We start from the raw sequence: 21,421 nt of genomic DNA, 5'->3' as shown, positions 1-21,421 counted from the left end.
TGATCATAACCTCCCACAATAGCTACATTCACCAGTGATAAATCTGTTAACTGGTAGTGGAAGCCTCGTGAATGCAGAACTTTCACAGGAGCTGGATCTATATTGTGGAACTTGTGCCTGCAAGAGATAATTATGATCCCCCCCTCTTAACCCCCTCTCCCCCCCCCCCCCCCCCCCCCCCCCCCCCCCACACACACACACATGGCTTCCCTCAGTCTCCTCACATGCAGGTAGACAACTTTTGTGCACTCAGATATAATTATTCCTCCAAAAGGTTTCAAAGGAAGAAATGTTGTTTTCATTTCTATTTTTAAATACTTAGGAGGCACTCTGATACTACAGTGATGGGAGCCGTAAGACCATAGCTAAAAGGAAAGAAAACTGGCTATGAAGAACTGTAAACAAAGGGTTATAAGCAGCACATTTTGTTGGAGGGGAAGTGTCTAGTGGGGGTACTGTAGTGTCTTAATCTTCATCAGTGATCTGAAAGAAGTGATAAGTGAGTTAATGAAACTCGCAGATGGTATGAATTAGGGAGCAGTGGTAAACACCAGTGAGGACCGAAAATTGCAAACTGGGATCTGATTTAGAAAATATAACCAAGGAAAAATAGATTAAAACGGATCAATAATGGAGAAACCTCAAAAGTAGTAATGGTACTAGTGTACACCAGACTAAGCTTGATTTTGCCATATGATACAGTAGTAAATAGACCAATACCTTCACATATGTAGCAAAAAGTTATATTGCATCACAGGAAGGTAATAGGTGTGACCACACCTGAAATAGTGTGCTCTGTTCTGAGTTTGACCAAAAAGATGGTGACAAATTGGAGGGCGTTCAGAGGAGAGCATCTAAAGTTATGAGGCCAAGAGTGCTTAATTTGCAGGAAGAGTGAGTTAAATATTGTTTCATTCATTTGAGTGACAGTTGTGTGGGATATGCCTTTTAACATTGACAGGGTGTAAATAACAAGAACAGGTGGAGGTGTTATTTGACATAGTAAAAGGAAGTATAACTGGGAGTACAGGGTTGAAGGTAAGAAGGGGAAAACTTAGGTTAAATCGGGAAAAATTTCTGATGGTGAGATCTGTGGTACTGAGGAATTGTCTTTCAAGTGAAGTACTGGCATCCAGTTCTTCTAATCCAATTTAGACTATGCAAGATATTAATAACTGTATTATAGAGAACTATTGCACACTGGAGGGAGGATAGACGAAATTAAATAATCTATCTGTACATTATTACTTTTTCCCAGAAGCAAACTCCCGTCTTGAGCTCTGATCCACTCTACTACTGGTATTGGAGATGTCTAGACATAATATTACTCTCCTGCAGTTGTTCACTTGGGAGCCTGCTAAAGAGACGTGGGAGAAAGTAATAGTGTTAGTATTAGTCTGAAATGTGCACTAATATGATTATGTGGGCAGGCATGTGCTTTTATATAAACAGTTTTATATTCTGTTTTGGGTCACATTTTGAGATACTTACCATAAAACTGGCACACATGACTTGACATCTGGCCAAGTTCTCTGCTGGTGTAAGAGGGTGGAACTTTATGAAGAGGGTGCACTGTCTTGAACCAACTGTGAATTTATCCCACTGATTGCAATAGCTTCAGACTTTGGTCAGCAAACTAATAAATAGCTTTATTTAGGAAGAAATTCCATTTCTGCACCATCATTAATCTATAAAAATATTTCAAAAAGGTGTGACCATTTGTTGAACTAACAGAGAATTGATTTACATTTAATTCTGCTAGCATAGTTTATAATCTTACTGTATTGTGAGGTATGTCTGTTACTGCATGAAATAAAACTGGTTGTTTTTTGTTTTTTGTTTTCAAATAAAAGGCAGGGAAACTCCCATCCTTAATCATATTTTTCTTCCTTTGTAGAATTATTCCATGTCTGTATATCTTGTTCGGCAGCTCACGTCAGCCATGCTTTTGCAGAGGTTAAAAATGAAAGGTATCAGAAACCCAGACCATTCCAGAGCACTAAGTAAGTTGGTTGAATTTTTCTACTTTTGTTGCTTTTTAATCTAGAATTGGTGAAAGGTACCAGATTTACAGCATGCAGATTTACAGAAGTCTTCTATCCCCAGGAGAGAGAGAGAGAGAGAGAGAGAGAGAGAGAGAGAGCTTGCACTGCTTTTGCTCATTCCAGACCATGAGGGGAACACCTACTCAGTGTCTGGACTCTCTCCTGATATTGCTAAGAGCACCTCTGCAGTGGTGGGCTGTAAAATGTAGCACTTCTGTTGACATCAATATCCATTAATCTCTCCACATGTATGAGGTGCCGTTCACCTTCCTGTGAAGTGTAAAGACTTTTTTGGAGGCCCCCTTCAAAGGTTGTATTTGATTCAGCCTATATATAGGTTAGGGCCCGCTCCTGCAAACACCATTGTGCCTAGTGCTAACTGCTGTGGGTCATCAGTGGGATTACTCTTGATGGCAGTGAGTACTCTGCCTGCCAGTGTTTGCAGGATTGGGCCTAAAACTAGGAAATCAATGCAAATTTGATACTTGCTGTGAGCAAATTTCCCAGCTTCTCAATTTAGACAACTTTACATGAAAATTAAGCAGTATATTAATGAGTATCATAGAATATCAGGTTGGAAGGGACCTCAGGAGGTCATCTAGTCCAATCCCCTGCTCAAAGCAGGACCAATTCCCAACTAAATCATCCCAGCCAGGGCTTTGTCAAGCCTGACCTTAAAAACCTCTAAGGAAGGAGATTCCACCACCTCCCTAGGTAACCCATTCCAGTGCTTCACCACCCTCCTAGTGAAAAAGTTTTTCCTAATATCCAACCTAAACCTCCCCCACTGCAACTTGAGACCATTACTCCTTGTTCTGTCATCTGGTACCACTGAGAACAGTCTAGATCCATCCTCTTTGGAACCCCCTTTCAGGTAGTTGAAAGCAGCTATCAAATCCCCCCTCATTCTTCTCTTCCGCAGACTAAACAATCCCAGTTCCCTCAGCCTCTCCTCATAAGTCATGTGCTCCAGCCCCCTAATCATTGAGTATCTACTCAAACACCTGAGTGGCGAGAATGGCATTTTTAATAATGGTTATGTAATGTAATTTAAATTGTGTTTTTCATTGTACTAGTTAAAGAAAAGCTGACGGCTGATCCTGATAGCGAAATTGCCACAACCAGTTTGCGGGTATCTCTGATGTGTCCTGTAAGTAAAGTTGTGAAGTATAATATGCAATTAAATTTTTTTTTTGGGGGGGGAATCATTCTTTATTTTTGTTCATCTTAAATTCAAAGTTGGATTATTGTAAAAAGGACCCACAACTCAGAACTTTGTAAAATAGCTTTTACTGTTAGAGGAATTTCTATAATATAATAAGTGGTATTTTTTTTAAATACAAACAGTAGTCAACAAGTTAAAGCATAAAAGTGCTGTGAGAGCATCCAGTGCAACATACTTGATCATGTGTACCTCTCAAGACCTTTTAAACAGGAGAGGAAGTATTGTTATCCCCGTCCCGTCCCCCCCGCCCTTCTTTTTAAGAGGGTGAAACTGAGGCATTAAAAATTGACATGACTTGTCCAGAGTTTCTCAGCAGATAAATGGCAGAGCTGGGAATAGAGTTTAGATCCCCTGATTCAAATGTCCGTCCTACTATACCAAACTACCACCTTTTTATAAGAATAAGCCAACTCTTGACCACTTTGACACTGAATGTCATAAGACCTACAAACTGAAGCATAAGACCTACAAATAACTTTGGGATTCTCTTTGAGCCTGTTTAGATTGAAATAATGCTGCAAGTCTGTAGTAGTGTAATCTTTTAACAAGAACAAGATGCCTGGGAGTCAAAACTCTTAGGTTTTATTCCCAGCTCAGTCACAAATCTGTTTGTGTGACTGTGACCAGCTAAGTGATCTGCTTTGTTCTTCAGTTTACCCATATAAAGTGGGTATAATACCAATTCAGAAGTCAGACTTCACTAATCCGTGTTCATAAAGCACGTTGAGATCCTTGGATAAAAGGTACAAAATATTATGAATGCTTCAAGCATTTTACTGTAACAAAATCATAGCAATAGAACACTGACATAGGGCCAGCACAATCTGCTATTAAAAACGCCTCTGCTGGGCCTTGACATTTAGAGGCAAAACCAATGTCTCTGTGAATGACACAATCCTGTATTCTTTCTGCACATACAACTCCTGTTGATTTTGATAGAATTTATGGGCATACCAGGACCTTGGGATTGGGCATTTATTTACCAGCAGGAAACCATTCTTATCCTGTGACTGGTTTATTTCATTGTTATCTCCGAAAATGTATTTTGGTTCCCTCTTGTCTGTCATGCTGGTATTTGTTTCTATTGCATCTCCTGCAGCTGGGAAAAATGAGACTGACAATCCCATGCCGTGCTGTTACCTGCACACATCTGCAATGTTTTGATGCTGCTCTTTACCTACAAATGAATGAAAAGAAGCCCACCTGGATTTGTCCTGTCTGTGACAAAAAGGCAGCTTATGAGAGTCTAATATTAGATGGGTAAGAGATTGAGTTTGTCATTTACCTTTTTTACAGTAGTTCTGTATCTTAGGGCTGGTCCACACTACCCGCCTGATTCGGCAGGTAGAGATCGATCTTCTGGGATCGATTTATCGCGTCTCATCTGGACGCGATAGATCAATCCCAGAAGTGCTCCCCCGTCGACTGCGGAACTCCTGCTCGCCGAGAGGAGGAAGCGCTATCAACGGGGGAGCCTGCCTGCGCCGCGTGGACCCGAAGTAAGTAAATTTAGTTCGATCTAGGAAACGTCGACTTCAGCTACGCTATTCTCGTAGCTGAAGTTGCGTTTCCTAGATCGATCCCCCGCCCCAGTGTGGACCTGCCCTTAGAATATGAATACAGCAAGTACAAACCTATGCTATGGTTTCAACATTGAGATTTGCAGTTTCTGGCTATTTTATTTCAATGTTAACTTATTTTCTTGAATATTCAGAGATGTCAAGGCCAGAAGGGACCATTGGAGGGAGGGAAAGCTCAGTGGTTTGAGCATTGGCCTGCTAAACCCAGGGTTGTGAGTTCAATCCTTGAGGGGGCCACTTAGGGATCTGGGGCAAAAATCAGTACTTGGTTCTGCTAGTGAAGGCAGAGGGCTGGACCTTTCAAGGTCCCTTCCAGTTCTAGGAGATAGGATATCTCCATTAATTTTATTTATTTATGATCATCTAAAATGACCTCCTACATAACACCAGACCATAGAGCTCCCTCCAGTAATTTCTGCCTATAACTTCTGTTTGAGCTATAGCAGATCTCTTAGAAACACATCAGTCTTGATATAGACTTCAAGTGATGGAGAATCCACCATGTCACTAGGTGTTTACATAGGCAGGCTGTACTTCTGAAATCTTTTTATGGAGTTGGACTGTAAAATATTCTGTAACTGCTTAAATCCGTGTCAAGCATTTATTCCAAGGCTATAATTTTATCTTTAATCCCTATTACTCCCCTGAAAAGGTTCATAAATACCAGTAATGCTCCCCAGGTGGAGTGGGTGTTGGATGTGGTATTCTGAACAGGCTTGAAATCCATAGAGAAGGACAGCTGCAGTGGTGTGATTGTAGAGTAATGTTTCAGAGGGGTAGCCGTGTTAGTCTGGATCTGTAAAAAGTGACAGAGTCCTGTGGCACCTTATAGACTAACAGAAGTATTGGAGCATACGCTTTTTATGGGTGAATACCGACTTCATCATACGCATGTGGTGGAAATTTCCAGAGGCAGGTATAAATATGCAGGCAAGAATCAGTCTAGAGATAATGAGGTTAGTTCAATCAGGGAGGATGAGGCCCTCTTCTAGCAGTTGAGGTGTGAACTCAAGGAGGAGAACTGCTTTTGTAGTTGGCTAGCCATTCACAGCCATTCAAATGAACTGAAGCTCTGCAGTTTCTCTTTGGAGTCTGGTCCTGAAGTTTTTTTTGCTGTAAGATGGCTACCTTTAAATCTGCTATTGTGTGTCCAGGGAGGTTGAAGTGTTCTCCTACAGGTTTTTGTATATTGCCATTCCTAATATCTGACTTGTGTCCATTTATCCTTTTACGTAGAGATTGTCCAGTTTGGCCGATGTACATAGCAGAGGGGCATTGCTGGCACATGATGGCATAATATTACATTGGTGGACGTGCAAGTGAATGAACCGGTGATGATGTGACTGATCTGGTTAGGTCCTGTGATGGTGTCGCTGGTGTAAATATGTGGGCAGAATTGGCATCGAGGTTTGTTGCATGGATTGGTTCCTGAGTTGGTTACTATGGTGCGGTGTGTGGTTGCAGGTGAGAATACGCTTAAGGTTGGCGGGTTGTCTGTGGGCGAGGACTGGTCTGCCTCCCAAGGTCTGTGAAACTGAGGGATCGTTTCCAGGATGGGTTGTAGATCACTGATGATGCGTTGGAGAGGTTTAAGCTGAGGACTGTAAGTGATGGCCAGTGGAGTTCTGTTGGTTTCTTTCTTGGGCTTGTCTTGCAGTAGGAGGCTTCTGGGTACACATCTGGCTCTGTTGACTTGTTTCCTTATTTCCTCATGCGGGTATTGTAGTTTTAAGAATGCTTGGTGAAGATCTTGTAGGTGTTTGGTCTCTGTCTGAGGGGTTGGAGCAAATGCGGTTATAACCTCAGCGCTTGGCGTAGACGATGGATCGTGTGGTGTGTCTGGGATGGAAGCTGGAGGCATGAAGGTAGGCCTAGCAGTCGGTGGGTTTTTGGTATAGGGTGGTGGTAACGTGACCATCACTTATTTGTACCGTGGTGTCTAGGAAGTGGACTTCCCGTGTAGATTGGTCCAAGCTGAGGTTGATGGTGGGATGGAAGCTGTTGAAATCGTGGTGGAATTCTTCCAGAGTCTCCTTCCCATGGGTCCAGATGATGAAGATGTCATCAATGTAGCGTAGGTAGAGAAGGGGCGTGAGTGGATGAGAGCTGAGGAAGCGTTGTTCCAGGTCAGCCATAAAAATGTTGGCATATTGTGGGGCCATGCGGGTGCCCATAGTGGTGCCACTGGTCTGGAGGTATATATTGTGCGTGAAGATGAAGTCACAGAGCTCAGCAACCAGTTGTGCTGTGGCATCATCAGGGATACTGTTCCTGACAGCTTGTATTCCATCTGTGTGTGGGATGTTTGTGTAGAGAGCCTCCATGTCCATGGTGGCTAGGATGGTGTTTTCTGGAAGATCACCAATGCATTGTAGTTTGCTCAGGAAATCAGTGGTGTCACGGAGGTAGCTGGGAGTGCTGGTGGTGTAGGGTCTGAGTAGAGAGTCCACATATCCAGACAGTCCTTCAGTGAGAGTGCCAATTCCAGAGATGATGGGGCGTCCAGGGTTTCCAGGTTTGTGGATCTTGAGTAGTAGATAGAATAACCCCGGTCGGGCCTCTAAGGGTATGTTGATTTGTTCCTGTGTTAGTGTAGGGAGTGTCCTGAGTAGATGGTGCAGTTTCTTAGTATATTCCTCGGTGGGATCTGAGGAAAGTGGCCTGTAGAATTTGGTATTGGAGAGTTGTCTGGCAACCTCCTTTTGGTAGTCAGACCTGTTAATGATGACAACCGCACCTTCTTTATCAGCCTCTTTGATTATAATGTCAGGGTTGGTTCTGAGGCTCTGGATGGCGTTGCGTTCTGCACGACTTAGGTTATGAGGCAAGCGATGTTGTTTTTCCAGAATTTCTGCCTGTGCACGTCGGCGGAAGCATTCTGTGTATAGGTCCAGACTGTCATTTCGACCCTCAGGAGGAGTCCATGTGGCGGCTTTCTTCTTGTGCTGTTGGTGTGGGGGGTATCTGTGTATCAGTGCGCTGTTCAGTGTTATCTTGAAAGTATTCTTTGAGTCGGAGACGGCGAAAGTAGGCTTCCAGATCACCGCAGAACTGTATCACGTTCGTGGGAGTGGTGGGGCAAAAAGAGTCCCCGAGATAGGGCAGACTCTTCTGCCAGGTTGAGTGTGTAGCTCAATATCGGATAAATTGACGATATTGCTGGGTGAGTTAGGGGTACCACTGTTGTGGCCCCATGTGGCAGGTAGGATTTTAGACCGCTTACGATCTTTGTTTCCTTTGTAGAGAGGTGAAGTGTGTAATGTAGCTCTCCTGTCTTCTTTTAGTAAAGTCCGTTTGTGTGGAAGGTTGCTTATTTATGAAAGTCTCCAGGTTGGAGAGCTCTTTTTTGATGTTTTCCTGTTTGCTGTATAGGATGCTGATCAGGTGGTCACTCAGTTTCTTTGATAGTGTAATGTAATACCCCAGGTAGATGAAACTTTTGTTTGTTTTTTTTTTTTTCTCCGTAGCTTCCTTGATGCAATTCACACTCCATTATAGCTGGCTTTTAACTTCATCACTTCTGATTTAGCTCAGGACTGTAAACAAAACCAAAGCAACTCAACTTTATTTTCCAGGCTCTTTATGGAAATCCTTAATGAATGTTCAGATGTGGATGAGATTAAATTCCAAGAGGATGGTTCTTGGTGTCCTATGAGGCCTAAGAAGGAAGCTCTGAAAGTGTCCAGTCCTCAGTGTACCAAAATAGAAAGTATGTATATTTTGTGTACTGAATATCAAACGGATAAAAATATCTCTAAATGCTATAGACTCTCAGATGTAACTAGGATAACCCTTTTAGCTACCAGCAGTGAGTTTAGGGGCTTGGTATCCCTTCACCCATTTAGATTTTAAAAGAACATCCCTTTCTCTCTTTTAAAAAAAAAAAAAATTATTTCATGTTGATTCTTTTGGGAAATGGACTGTTCATTATCACTGGGAGAGGCACAAGAAGCAATTTGTTCCCCTCTGGTAACACAGATGTACTGAATGATCTAGGTCTTTTGGGGCTGGGCTGGTCTTCACTACAGCGCTAAATTGGCACCACTGCGATTGATTCAGCAGCGTCAATTTAGCGGGTCTGGTGAAGACACAATAAGTTGACGGGAGAGCGCTCTCCCAGCGATATAGCACGGTGTAGATACCGCATGAAGTTGGTGTAAGTTACATCAAGCGGAGTCTTTTCACACCCCTGAGTGACGTAACTTACGTCGACTTAAGCGGTAGTGTACATAAGGCCTTTGTGGCTCTCAGTCTTTGGTGCGGGGAGTAGTAATCCCAAGGTTGCTTTTGAATTCTGATTTCCTGTATAGAGGCCAAAAGGCCCATGTTTCAGTTAAGTACAGTAGAATTTGAGAAGCTATTCATACCACAAATGGAAACGGCTGATGTTAACATTGCTTAAACAATCATGCTTCTCCTTTAGGTTCCACTGTTGTCAGCAAACCATGTTCTGTGACAGTGGCCAATGAGGTAAACAAGAAGAAAGTAGATGTTATCGACTTGACAAGAGAGAGCTCTTCTGATGAAGAGGAAGATCCTCCTGCCAAAAGGAAATGCATATTTATGTCTGAAACACAAGGAAGCCCAACCAAAGGGTTTGTTAATTTTAAAGTTAGTTGTTGTTCTGTAATGTCTCAGATAAGCTAACATGTGGATGGACTTGTAAATATCTCTTCTGGATGCAGTTCCAAATTTCCACATCAGAACTTCTGTTAGGTTACTTCTTGCAGAAAGCTGTATTAATATATGGTATCTTTGTACAGGTGATTATTTTATATAGTTTTACATCACACGGAGATTTGCCCTCACTTGTTGTGTATGCAAGAATGTACTCCCTTGGTGTGATAACTGTGGCAGAGGGGGTCCCCAGTGCAAAATGCTAATGCATTCCTGCTAAACTAGCTTTCATTTAAGGGTTGAAAATACCACAAATAGTAAAAGGGGCCTACATCCTGAAATCCTATAGTGCTGTTTCATTGATATGCTGAAGTCCAGCATGTCAGCCTTGGAAGGGAAACACTGTACTGTGTTGAATCAACTCCTAGATTTTTCCTTCCAAAGTCTGCATGCAGCTGAATTTCTTAAACCTGATCATCAGCCAGAAGAGAGACAGAAAACACTGTGTGTGAGAGAGGAGAGTTAAGTGGGATAGAAGAAGCAATGGGAGTTAAGGACCCCCCCCCCAAAAAACCACAAAACCCAACTCCAGAAGATTGGCAGAGATGGCAAAAAGCCATCCTGCTAAAAACAAGGAGGCCATATTCATTCCTGGATACAATTCTGTTGCTTTAATAGAGTTACAAGGGGGATGGATTTTGTTCAGTGGCTTTTGTCAGGCCCTGTCAGAAGTGCCACTTCCTAAAAGTTCTTATCTCATCATCCCCCTGTTTTTCCCAGCTAGACACAGGATTCCCAACTTCAAGTGAAATTACTTACCGTTACCAACATTTTTCTCTTCTGGGTCCCTCCCATTTTTTATATCACTCAGCAACAGTCCCTGACTACATCTTCCCATCAGGGCATTTCAGTTGGAGTACTTTGGGGGCCTGAGAGACCTTTAGATACTCATCTAAAGAAGGGGAGTACAGTAACTCGCTTAACGTTGTAGTTATGTTCCTGAAAAATGCAACTTTAAGCGAAACAATGTTAAGCGAAGCCAATTTCCCCGTAAGAATTAATGTAAATGAGGGGAGGGAAATTTTTTTTCCACTGACAAAAAACTATATTATGTATACATATACGCACAGTATACGTTTTAAACAATTTAATGCTGTACACAGCAATGATGATTGTGAAGCTTGGTTGAGGTGGTGAAGTTAGAGGATGGAAGAGGGTGGGATATTGCCCAGGGAATGCTTTACTGGTAAATGATGAACTAGCATTCGGCTGAGCCCTCAAGGGTTAACACATTGTTAATGTAGCCTCACACTTTACAAGGCAGCACGAATGGAGGGATGGGAGACAGCATGGCAGATAGAGAGACACACACCCCCTGTGTGAGAGAGAGAGAGAGAGAGAGATGCGCATTGCCCCTTTAAGTACGCTTACACCACTCTAAATATATTGCTTTTTTAAGTAGATCAGGAAGTTGAGACAGCAGCTGCAGCCAGCAAGCTCCCTCTGTCCTGCTCTATATGGAGAAGGGGTAAGCAGGGGGGCAGGAGCAGGGGGGAGGGACACACCCTGACAGACCCCTTCTTCCCCTCCCCCCCACGCACAGCAAGCAGGAGGCTCCTGGGAGCAGTTCCAAGGCAGAGGGCAGGAGCAGCACATGGCAGTGGGGGGAGGGACAGCTGAACTGCTGGCAATTGCTAGCCTGCTGGGCAGCTGCCACACAGGGAACTTAGGGGAGCGGGGAGCTGATAGGGGGGCTGCCAGTCCACCCTGGTTCCAAGCCCCCACCAGCTAGCTCCAATGGGCTGCTCTTCTTGCAAGCAGAGGACACAGCAGGCGGCTGCCAAACAACGTTATAAGGGAGCATTGCACAATTTTAAACAAGCATGTTCTCTAATTGATCAGCAACAAAACCATGTTAACCGGGACGACTTTAAGTGAGGAGTTACTCTATTGTTAGGCTGACCATTATTAGAGCTGACCATTGCTTTGCCAACCCACTCCAGAGGGTCAACCTTCTGGCATCACTAACTGGTCATGATCAAATTTCCTACATCATCTGAGAGTCACAGCATAGTAGCTCATGTCCTTTCCTCAAGTAAATTCTTCACTTCATGCCCAAAACTTACTTTTCTCCCTTCTGCCACCTGCTGAAGTACTGAGCATGTCCTGTTCACTCTGCAACAACAGGTGTTTACTGCTCTTTGGCAAGTCTATAGTAGAAATTACTTTTCATAGATTTCCAGTGGTGACCCTCTTTGACGTCCCATCACTTGTTGAGAGCAGCAGGTGAGTCCTGTTGCCAGACTTCTTCCTCTTTCAGTACTGATTGCAAATGTAAATAATTCTAAATATCTTCAGGAAAGAATAGGTTTAATAGTAATGTCAGATGCCAATGACTTCCTTTCATAATGCTGCTGCTGCCACTTTTTGGCAAGATGGGTGCAACCAGCCATATGTTTGTCCTATGTTGGTCTGAAGTATTCCTGTCTGTTTTCTGAGCACACAAACCTCAGACATGCTTTTGTAGAATTAAGATGTCTCTTAAGCCGTCTTTTTCAGTGTCTAGAAATGTATGCATTCTGGCATGTTTCCTGTGTAAGGTTCTATCACTGACTTGGGGTTACAAAAAGATCTTATTCAAATATTTGAGGGGATAGTTGGCCCAGTGGATTACTGTACTGTCTTGCACCTCTGGAGAGCTGAATTTAACTCTTGCTTTAAGTTGTGAATGAAGATGAGTTTGGTGTTTTCATACCATACATTGGTAAGAGAGGACTGATAAATGCTGGACCAACTTTATGTGGCACTAAAGTCAGCATTGAGAAACATGGGCATAGCGGTACGTGGGGAAACTTAAACAAGTGCCAGCTTGTCCTGTTCCTGGCTCCAGTCAGTTCTGTCAGTTCCTCACTTCCCCAGAGTACTTAATTCACTTACAAATAGCCATTTATATTCCTGGATGATAGTGTTATAAATGACTGCAGCACTGTACTTTGTTTTAATGCCAACTTGCTCTTATGTCACAGCTGCTGTTGAGAGCCAAGATACGTTCATGTTATAATGAAGACTGTTATGAAAGAGGAGATTAGAGTGGAGTACTGTGTAGTGAGTAGCCACACTATAGTTGTGTTGTAACATAGTGACCTTGTGAATGAGAATGCACTGTGGTGCAGAATTTCTCTCCTCTTAACTAACAGCCAGATTGTTTGTAATTTCCCATGCTGTTTAAAACAGGGTTCTCATGTATCAGCCATCTACCGTAAGAGTGCCCAGTGTGACAACAGTTGATCCTGCTGCTATTCCTCCTTCATTAACAGACTACTCAGTACCATTCCACCACTCACAAATATCCAGTATGTCGTCAGACTTGCCAGGTAGGTGGTGGTTAATTTTTTTTAACATATTCCAACACTCTCATTAATAACTAATGAGGTATTGCCTTACTGAGCACTGCACTGATGCTACATCTAAACCAGAACAGTGCAAGCAGGTCACTAGGGTGTCTTTTTTTCATGTTCAGATTCCAGTCGTATAGCTTCCAAAATGGTGAAGTCAAAAACATTGCTCTAATGAGCACAAACTCGAGTTTGTGTGTTGGTAAATCAGCAAGAGGAGAAGTCTCACTATGATGGATTAGGTTTCATTAGTGTGATCACCTGGCTGATGTGCTTCAAAAACACAAGATAGGGAGAGTAAGCATCTAAAGTCGTGACCGCTCACCTCAACCTTACCTTGCCTCTGGACAAGGAGAGAAACCTTTTACCTCGATCTAGCTGCTTGAAGTTGTCCCTAGTGTTACTCTGTCTAACCTAGGGAAAAGGTTAAGGTGAGCTACAATGTGTAAGCTCTGACCTCTGTTGCCTTTTTTATCTAGACATCCCCTAAATGCCCATGATGCATTCTTCAACACTGCTGCTAATAGCAATCAGAAGGTGGGAAATGGTGGTATTTTCTATCCTCGCTCTTTACAAGAATGCTGTTTGTGAGGATTTTGGGGATTCCTTCTACCTACACTAGTACACGGAGCCTTGGAAAATGGTTTCAGCCAACACCCACCCCTTTCCCTGACCTGTCCATGTCCTCCCTGCTACACTTGTGGCTTTTTTTCCTGTTCCAGTCCCCACCTGGAAGATGGCATTGCGATAGATCACCTCCTCTGTGTTTCACTGCGCGCTCTGGTTCTTTTATTGCTCCCTCCCTCCCAACATGCCTCCCTTAAGAAAACCGATTGTCTTTCTGTAGAATACTCAGAAAAGCCTTCGGGTCACCTTTAGTTCATTTTAACCTTAAGGAGAGAATTAAAGTTCTAGAATTTCACAATGAGAATTGTGGATCCCTTATGGGCTCTGTAGAGAAATCTCCTGAATCAAATCTCCCATCCATTTTCTCAGAGGGTGGGGGGACAGACAGCCTGCTGGTGAGGGAACACCTTTGCCTAGATCCGGTTGGAGGCCAGGGCTGGCTGGCAAGGGAGGGAGTAGGAGGTGAGTTCTACAGTAGCCCATTCCATTCTCTATTCTTTCTTTCTTTCTGTCAATATGGAGAAGGCAAGGCCAGGATTTTCAAAAATACAAGACTAAAGTGTCTCTAGCAGTGGTAGGCTTCTGTTTTTGAAAGTTCTGCCCTAAATGCTTAAGCACTGAAGGTGTATAAGATGGAAGAAATTCAGTCACTGCTCCTTGAAGCTTGTCGTTTGAACTGCTTCTCCATTCCTAATGTTTCCAGACTGCTTCAACACAATAGGGATGATGTTAGAAGTGTTTCCTTGCTGGCTGCCTTTGGATGGAGGAGAGGCCTGCTGTTTGGTTGTGGACTTGGTCACGTTGTGACCTTACTTCTCTACAGCATGCTTAATATTGACACACTTTATGTCCAGTTGATTAAAAGTTACGGTCACACAGTGAATCTTGTGCTATGCTAGACTTGCATACACTTGCAATATCTCCAATTAGCTACCTCCTCATCTATGCAACCATGTTAAAATCACCCCAGTATATCCAGTGAATACACCATCATCACTCTACCTACCATGTAGGGAAAAAACCCACTTGTAACTAGACAACTTTATTTTTCCTGGCTCCTGATAATTTGAGACCGGTATTACCATGTGTCCTTCACTAAGTACTCTATAGCTAACACTAAGCAATTAATGGTGATAAAATGTTTCTTAAAGCTGTACAACTATTGATAACAGAGGAGACAACATTAATCTCTTATTTTTCTAGGTTTGGATTTTCTTTCACTAATCCCAGTTGATCCACAGGTATGTTTCCTGGCTACATTGATGTCTGTGTTCTTTTTTTTTTTTTAATTTAAGTGTTTTGTTTTTTTCATGGTTACACACTTCAGAAAAATTAATTGCAAACTAATCGGACCACCCGACTGGTCCAGACTGTTAGGAATCCTGTCTCAAACAGTAGCTAGTACCAAACATTGAGAGGAAGGCACAAACCATCCCATGATAGACCAGTATAGAATAACTTTTCAATAAAGGAAGACTCTCTCTCTCCCCCCCCTCCCCCCAAATCCCCAGGTAGGTAGGTAGCTAGCGTCCTTTTCCCAGAAACATGAGTTCCCATCCCTTTGTAACGTAACTGACTCTATGTAGTGGAGTATCAGGCCTATTATAATCCATTCCCCTGTGTAGGCAGGCGGCTATATCAGATATTAAATGGATACTACACTTGAACTTGATCTTCATTAAATAGACAAGATATGATTCTGATCTGAGAGAGATTCTGATCCTCTCCTGAGCTTTCAGGACAGCTGTCATCTGCCCAGCTCTTGGAGAAAGAGGAAGTACTTACTGTAGCTGTGTCAGATGGGCAGGGGCATGCGCAAGAATTTAAATTTGAACACTTTTGGAGGGACACTAAACACATACAAATGTGTGGACCCTCCCTTCCCCCCATTTCTCAAGATGCCTCTGGTGGGGAAGCCCAGCAGTGAGGAAGCAGCATCTCCCCTTGCAGCAGAACTCTCCATGTCCCTGCAGCATGGGCAAGGAGGAAGCAGCAGGGCACCTGGTTGCAGGCTCCTCCCCCCACTCCTATAGCTGCAGCCTGCTGCTTCTTCTGTGCTCCTGGATTCCCAGTGCTGCTGCCTGCTTTGCAGACACAGCTGAGGTGAGTCAGGGCCTGGAGGCAGAGGCAACAGAGGACTCCAAAAGCAGGGAAGGAGAAGCAGCAGGCTGCAGCTGTAGGGGTGGGGGGAGGAGGAGCTCAGCCAGCAGCCCTGCCATTTTCTCCTGGCCCAAGGCTGCAGAAACACAGATTGGGGGGGAGGGGAGGGGAGTTCTTGCCCCCCTTTTTGCACGCCCCTGCAGATGGGCCATATAGCAGGGGACTCTGAGTTGGGGATCCGAAGGCTGCCAAGCTGGGATTGATAGAGGCTGTACACAAAGGATATAGATTGAATATATTGCTGTAAAGCAACTCCTCCAGCCAATTCAGACATTACAGTTTGATTCCAAACTATTGCTGTGACCTGAGGTCCCAGGGTGGGATAGTTTTGAAGACACCACAAAAGTAAGAAATGAATCAATTTAAAAACTAGTATAGTACATTTTTAGCGTGCATCAGTAGGTAAAGACTGAAGATGTTCCGATCCCTTTTGGGTATGGACTCATTAAAACCTACTAGAGATTTAGTGCCTTAACCGCTCCTTGCTGTGTTCAACCATAATAATGCTAGTTTAAAAGGAGGTTCTGCCAATTCAGGAAACCCATTTTGAATTTGCATGAGTTTAGTTTACCCAAAAAAAAAAAAAAAAAATCAGACTATTACAGTCCATTTGTCATTGGTAAAACGTTCTTAGAAAGAGTCAAGTATCTCTTGCCGTTAAGTGGCTGCACTTCAGTGGTGTGGATGAAGTGATTCTTGTAGACATTGAATTTGCAAAGCACATTTGTGTCATTGAGGACTAAAGGTGCTATGTAAATATAAGGTGATTACACAAATGACAGGAGACCCTCTTATACTTGCACATCTGCAAATTATGAGGTAAATTTTCCACTAATGAGATGTCGTAGCAACACAAGACCTTGCTACAGCTCTGTACTAAGATTTCATTGTATGCCAGTAAATGTTCTGTAGCATATGTATTAGAAGTAATGAAGTGTTATTAAAACTAACCTAGCCTTCTCAAATAAATGAACAGAATATAGTTTGATGCATTCTTTGCTTGCTGTGTTCTTGCTTGCTGGTTTGTAAAAGTCTGGTTCTTATTGTGCATGTATTAGCAAGTTTCTGTTGTAGTTAACTTGCTTGTTGTAGGGAAGATGCATCCTCAGAGCTTACTTTTCCCTTGTGCAGTTAAGTCTCTTCCTTATCGGCATCATTGTTTGTTTCAAGCAGTACTGTCCTCCCATGTTTTTGGATAGTCTCACTTCAACCTTAACAAGCAGCACCCCTGGCAATATCATCACATCTACCAGCCACCAGGAGAGCAGCACTCACGTTAGTTCTTCAAGCAGGAGCGAGACAGGAGTCATAACCAGCAGTGGGAGCAGCATTCCTGACATCATCTCATTGGACTGAAACACTGGCAACAAAAAAACTCTAGGAGTAATTGCACAAAGCTGCTCGTCATGACTGGAGAAGGAACTGCAGTGTCTTGGAAGCTATTTTGATATTTATTAAAAAGACAGATTGATTCTGTTGCCTTCTGAAAGTCAAGTAAAACTACATCTACAGTAGGAACTGAAATGATTAGAACTTTTTTTTTTTTCTTGGTCACAAAATATTTGGAGTAAAAAAAGACAGTCAGAACAAATGTACCCTTTGGCTTGTTCTGGGGAAACGGACTTTGTTTTGTTGTTGGATGGATTCCTACACAGCAATAATGTAAAAAAACAACAACTTTTTTTAAATAAAAAAGGCACTTAACCACTCTAGAATGAAAACAGCATATGTTTATCCTGGATACAAGAAAAAGGTGCAGAAGTCTGCCGTGCTGAATTCTTTCACTGCAGCCTGTAATAAACTTCATTTAGAATAATGAAGGTTTGTGAAATAGCCATGATTTGTGCTATATTTGTTTGTTCCTTACATCCTTCTTTCCCCTTCCTCCCCTTCCATGGCAAAAAAAATCCTGTAAATAGTTTTTTCCTGATTGTGTTGTTCACTTATGAATGCAAATTCCTAAAGTGTTCTTCCTTGTGTATTTTGGAGAAAAACTATGCAAACCCTTCATCATACAGATGTTAATGTGTGCTTTCAATTCATAGTGTAAACACAACAAACAAACTGCTATGCAGAACCTGGCTGTAGTCCTTTAACTTCTGGCCAGGCCTCTTGTATAAGGTGGAAAGTGGTAAAAAAAAAAACCTGTTCAGACTATGAAATCCTTGTTCTTCCTTCATGTAATTGCCTACCCATACTAGTTCATAAAACTAAACTGTCTGTCCTTCAGTGCAGCTGTTGGAATCACGAAGTAGTTTCTTATCTGTCTAGTCTGTCCTTTTGTCCAGTGCAGGATTGTTCTTTGTGCATATTTGCCAAAGCTTTGTCTAGTTGAGCTTTAAATGATTCAAACAGCTTCACCCGCCTTTTTGGCTATTGCACAGTGTGACACAACGTTTGGGAAACTTTCTTCACTCTTTTTCAGCCCATTACTCCTTGTTATAACTTCATGGTAGACTAGAGGGTTTCTTTTGTTGTGATAATCATCAAACCGGTGTAGACACTGTCCCTGCCTGGTCAAAATATACATATAGGGCCAAATCATGCAAGGTTTCTTAACAGTACTATTGTGTATAGTGTCTAGAAGGGTTTGCTGATCAGGACTATAATTAATCTTTCCTCCTAATCCCTCCCTTTAATATTTTTTTGAATCTTTGCTTTCCTCTTACCTGATATTTTCTTTGGTGGTACCCAGAATTGTACATGATATTCTATGGATGATCTCAGTGCTGTATGTTGGAAGGGGTTACAGACCAGGAAAGTGATAAGGAAATGCATTGCTTTAGAGCTGGAATCTTGGTATTGTCTATGTCTTGACATTGCACCTTTTCCAAGTATAGTGTTTGTTTGACTATATTTAAAATTCTTCCCGTAACAACTCACTTTCATTCGTTCCTGTCTCTTCCCTAATATCTTTTAGGTACTAGATGGGGAAGTGTTGCATTTGGTTCAGTGTGGTTTTTGCCTCCGAAAGCCATACTTACGGCACTTGTTACCATAGTATTTGAACTAAGTGTAAATACAGGAGATGTTAAAACAGGGCTTATTGCACATCCCTTTGCCATCCTCCACTCCCACCCCAAATAATCGGCATCTGTTACTCGTAGCTTTTTTGTATGCTCTTTCAGCTAGTCTTCAGTTCATGTCAATCTTAATAGTGCACCCCCCCACTCTTTTCCCTTTGTCCACTAACTTTGTACCTATTAAATGAGCAAGTTTTTTTCTGGCATGATTTGTTAATAAAGCCAAGCTGCTTATTGTTTCTAATTTTCTTTAGGTGATTAGTGTTTTTTCTCTATACTAATTGCATAGTTGAAGTAAAAATAGCATAGTCACGCTAATTTTGGGACACTAAAGATAAACAATATTTTTAAAAGTTCTCTTGTACTAAGAACACATGGTACTTTGCAGATGCACTAAGTCACTGGCATGGATCAGCATTTGTCACACTCTGTCAGTACCTGGGCCGGGGAAGCTAATGATCCAACCAGCGGACCAAATTCAGTGGTGAATCCTGGTCATGTGCCGCCTGAGGCATATTGTGCATACACTAAGATGACTGGAGTAGAAGTCAGTGACCAACACTGGCATTCTGATACAGTGGATCATAAACTAACATGCGAAGCACTGAATTGCAATATGCAGTTCTATAATTTCCTAGTCTGTTGTATCTGCTCAATTAGAGGGAAAGGTTATTTCTTTTCTCAGAGCAGCAGACAACTGAGGAAACATACTTAGAGTTGCCCATGATCAGCAGATTTGTTCCGTGCTCCCTTCCATTTGAGCAGGGTGGAAGGGTATGTCTACTGCATAGTGTACCTGTGCCTCCTACGCTTGCTTGGAACATCCATACTGCAGCCGTGAAATGAAGTGACAAGCTGTCCCTTCACCATTTGAGAACTATATGCGGAAGGTTTTGCCAGTGATGCATGCAATTCTACAGCAACTAGTATAGTCTGTTTTTTCACTTCGTCTCAGACGGATGTCTAGTGTATTGGCTTCCATTGCCAGAAGCCAAAGTCGTGTGGTATAACTGCCTTAGTCCCCGTCCAAAAAGTTATGTCCGGTTTGACCTGTAAATAGTTGAGTGAAGATTCTTTCCTGTAAGTAAAACTGGATGTAAGGAGAGCCAAAAGCCCACAACAACCCTTTGACCTGGACTGGATTTGAAGAACTGGCTCTGCAGCAATGAGAAATAGGACAGATTCTGTGCCATATCTCCAGGAGTCCCAGCACCAAACATACCCAAGAGGCAAAAGGTGGCTTTAAGCCACACTTTTCCCCTCTGCCCAATTCTTGGTTGGCAGGAAGCCTGCTGTAGGCCGAGTGTAAATTAGAGCTGCCCCCGGGATACACTAGTATACAAGGGGCTCTAAAGGGCTGCTCTGCAACCAGGGACAAGAAAAAATGATTCACCTGACAACCCCACTCCAATGGTGGGCTGCATGGGTGCTTGATGGCCTAATGTATCCTGACAGATGGCCCCCTACAGAGGCTGCAGTAGAGGGGGATAATCCCTCTCTCGGCTTTTCTTATGCTTTGATCAGTGCTCAGTTTCTCAACAGTACATTCTTTGTGAGAGACCGAGCAATGGAATTTACAACTGAATTGAAGTATTTCCTTGGCACCACTGGTTGGTATGTAGCAAACGCTTCATTAGTATAAATCAGGTGCACTGGGGAGAGGAGCTGTTCAGCCATATAACAATGATCATTACGTTAAGTAATTGGGGGGCAAATGCAGTCTCCACTTTCAAACACAGCTCTTCTCGGGGAAGCTTACAAGCACTGACAGGAAGTCAAGTTTGAGCTGTGTGTGTGGTTTAGCTTGACAAACGTAATTCAAATTTTGACCTTCGCTGTTTTCCTCGTCAGTTGCAAACTAGCAATTGTAGAATGACGGAGTTATGGCAGTTTTTCAAAGTTGGGCTTATTTTGTTTTAAAAACTGGCAAAACTTTTTGATGGACGCCTATGCAAGGTTTACATTCAATTAATAGAAAGCATAGTTCTAAATATCAGGTGCAACAGTACAGTGAGAGCCATGAAAGCAATTGAAAGACTTCCATGGACAAACTATAGCTGGCTACAGTTCTAATACGATACAGCTGTACATACAGCAGCTACTAGCTAAGACGTTTGTGGATGGTTCCTAACAGACTGCTTTGACATGTCAGCCATACCAACCCTTTTGGTAGAAAGCTTATATTGAATATTTTGAGTACTCTAGGGAACAGAGTTCATAGTGTTGGAGAACATGCTGAATTGGGCAGCAGAGGGTACCCTTATTTCACCCATGCAATAGGGGGAGAAGGGGGAACATTTAAGGCTTTGTACTTCAGCATGTTCTTTGCTTCATAGCAAGATTGATGTATATTGAGTTTTTTAGTGTAATAAAATGTATGGAGAAAAGTAAGAGTGCTTCTATTTAGCTTCCACTGTAAAAACTTTTTTTTTCCCTGCTTTGAGTGTAACTGAACTGAACATAGCCAGATACTGTTCAGCTGCTAGAGGAAAGTAGTTTCTACCACTGTTTAAAAAAAAAAAAAAAATCCCTATACTATTACCTACTCTAATGGGTAGAGAAAAGAGTGGTAGAAAAAAGCCAAACGAGCCTTACCCCCACAAACTGATGATCGCTATTATTTGGAGGAGCTCTGGAGAAGGTGTTTCCCTAACACCTTTTTAGTTGCATTATTTAACTCTTTCAGAAACTGGAACAGGCTAGTAAGAAATTGTGCGTTGTTTTTTCTAATTGTCTACTTCAGTTTCCC

At 42.5% G+C, this 21,421-nt stretch overlaps 1 protein-coding gene across 2 annotated transcripts in view; it reads left to right on the top strand.

Moving 5' to 3' along the window:
* The window catches only part of PIAS2 (protein inhibitor of activated STAT 2), a 52,094-nt gene extending 33,178 nt beyond the window's left edge, over positions 1-18,916 (top strand). The window contains exons 8-15 of one of the 2 annotated variants that reach the window (XM_026649307.1): positions 1,898-2,003; positions 3,122-3,195; positions 4,370-4,530; positions 8,426-8,559; positions 9,274-9,445; positions 12,702-12,841; positions 14,693-14,730; positions 16,823-18,916. In XM_026649307.1, the coding sequence (XP_026505092.1) occupies positions 1,898-2,003; positions 3,122-3,195; positions 4,370-4,530; positions 8,426-8,559; positions 9,274-9,445; positions 12,702-12,841; positions 14,693-14,730; positions 16,823-17,005 (1,008 nt within the window). In that variant the 3' untranslated portion in view covers positions 17,006-18,916. Of the gene's footprint in view, positions 1-1,897; positions 2,004-3,121; positions 3,196-4,369; positions 4,531-8,425; positions 8,560-9,273; positions 9,446-12,701; positions 12,842-14,692; positions 14,731-16,819 lie in introns of both variants that reach the window. The other variant, XM_026649306.1, reaches the window with a different exon arrangement.
* Positions 18,917-21,421: the final 2,505 nt, after the last annotated feature.

The sequence above is a fragment of the Terrapene carolina genome, unplaced genomic scaffold (genome assembly GCF_002925995.2).
Source record: "Terrapene carolina triunguis isolate 2854851 unplaced genomic scaffold, T_m_triunguis-2.0 Scaffold69, whole genome shotgun sequence".
Classification (NCBI taxonomy): Eukaryota; Metazoa; Chordata; order Testudines; family Emydidae; genus Terrapene; species Terrapene triunguis.
This window is presented reverse-complemented; position numbering and strand designations above follow the sequence as displayed.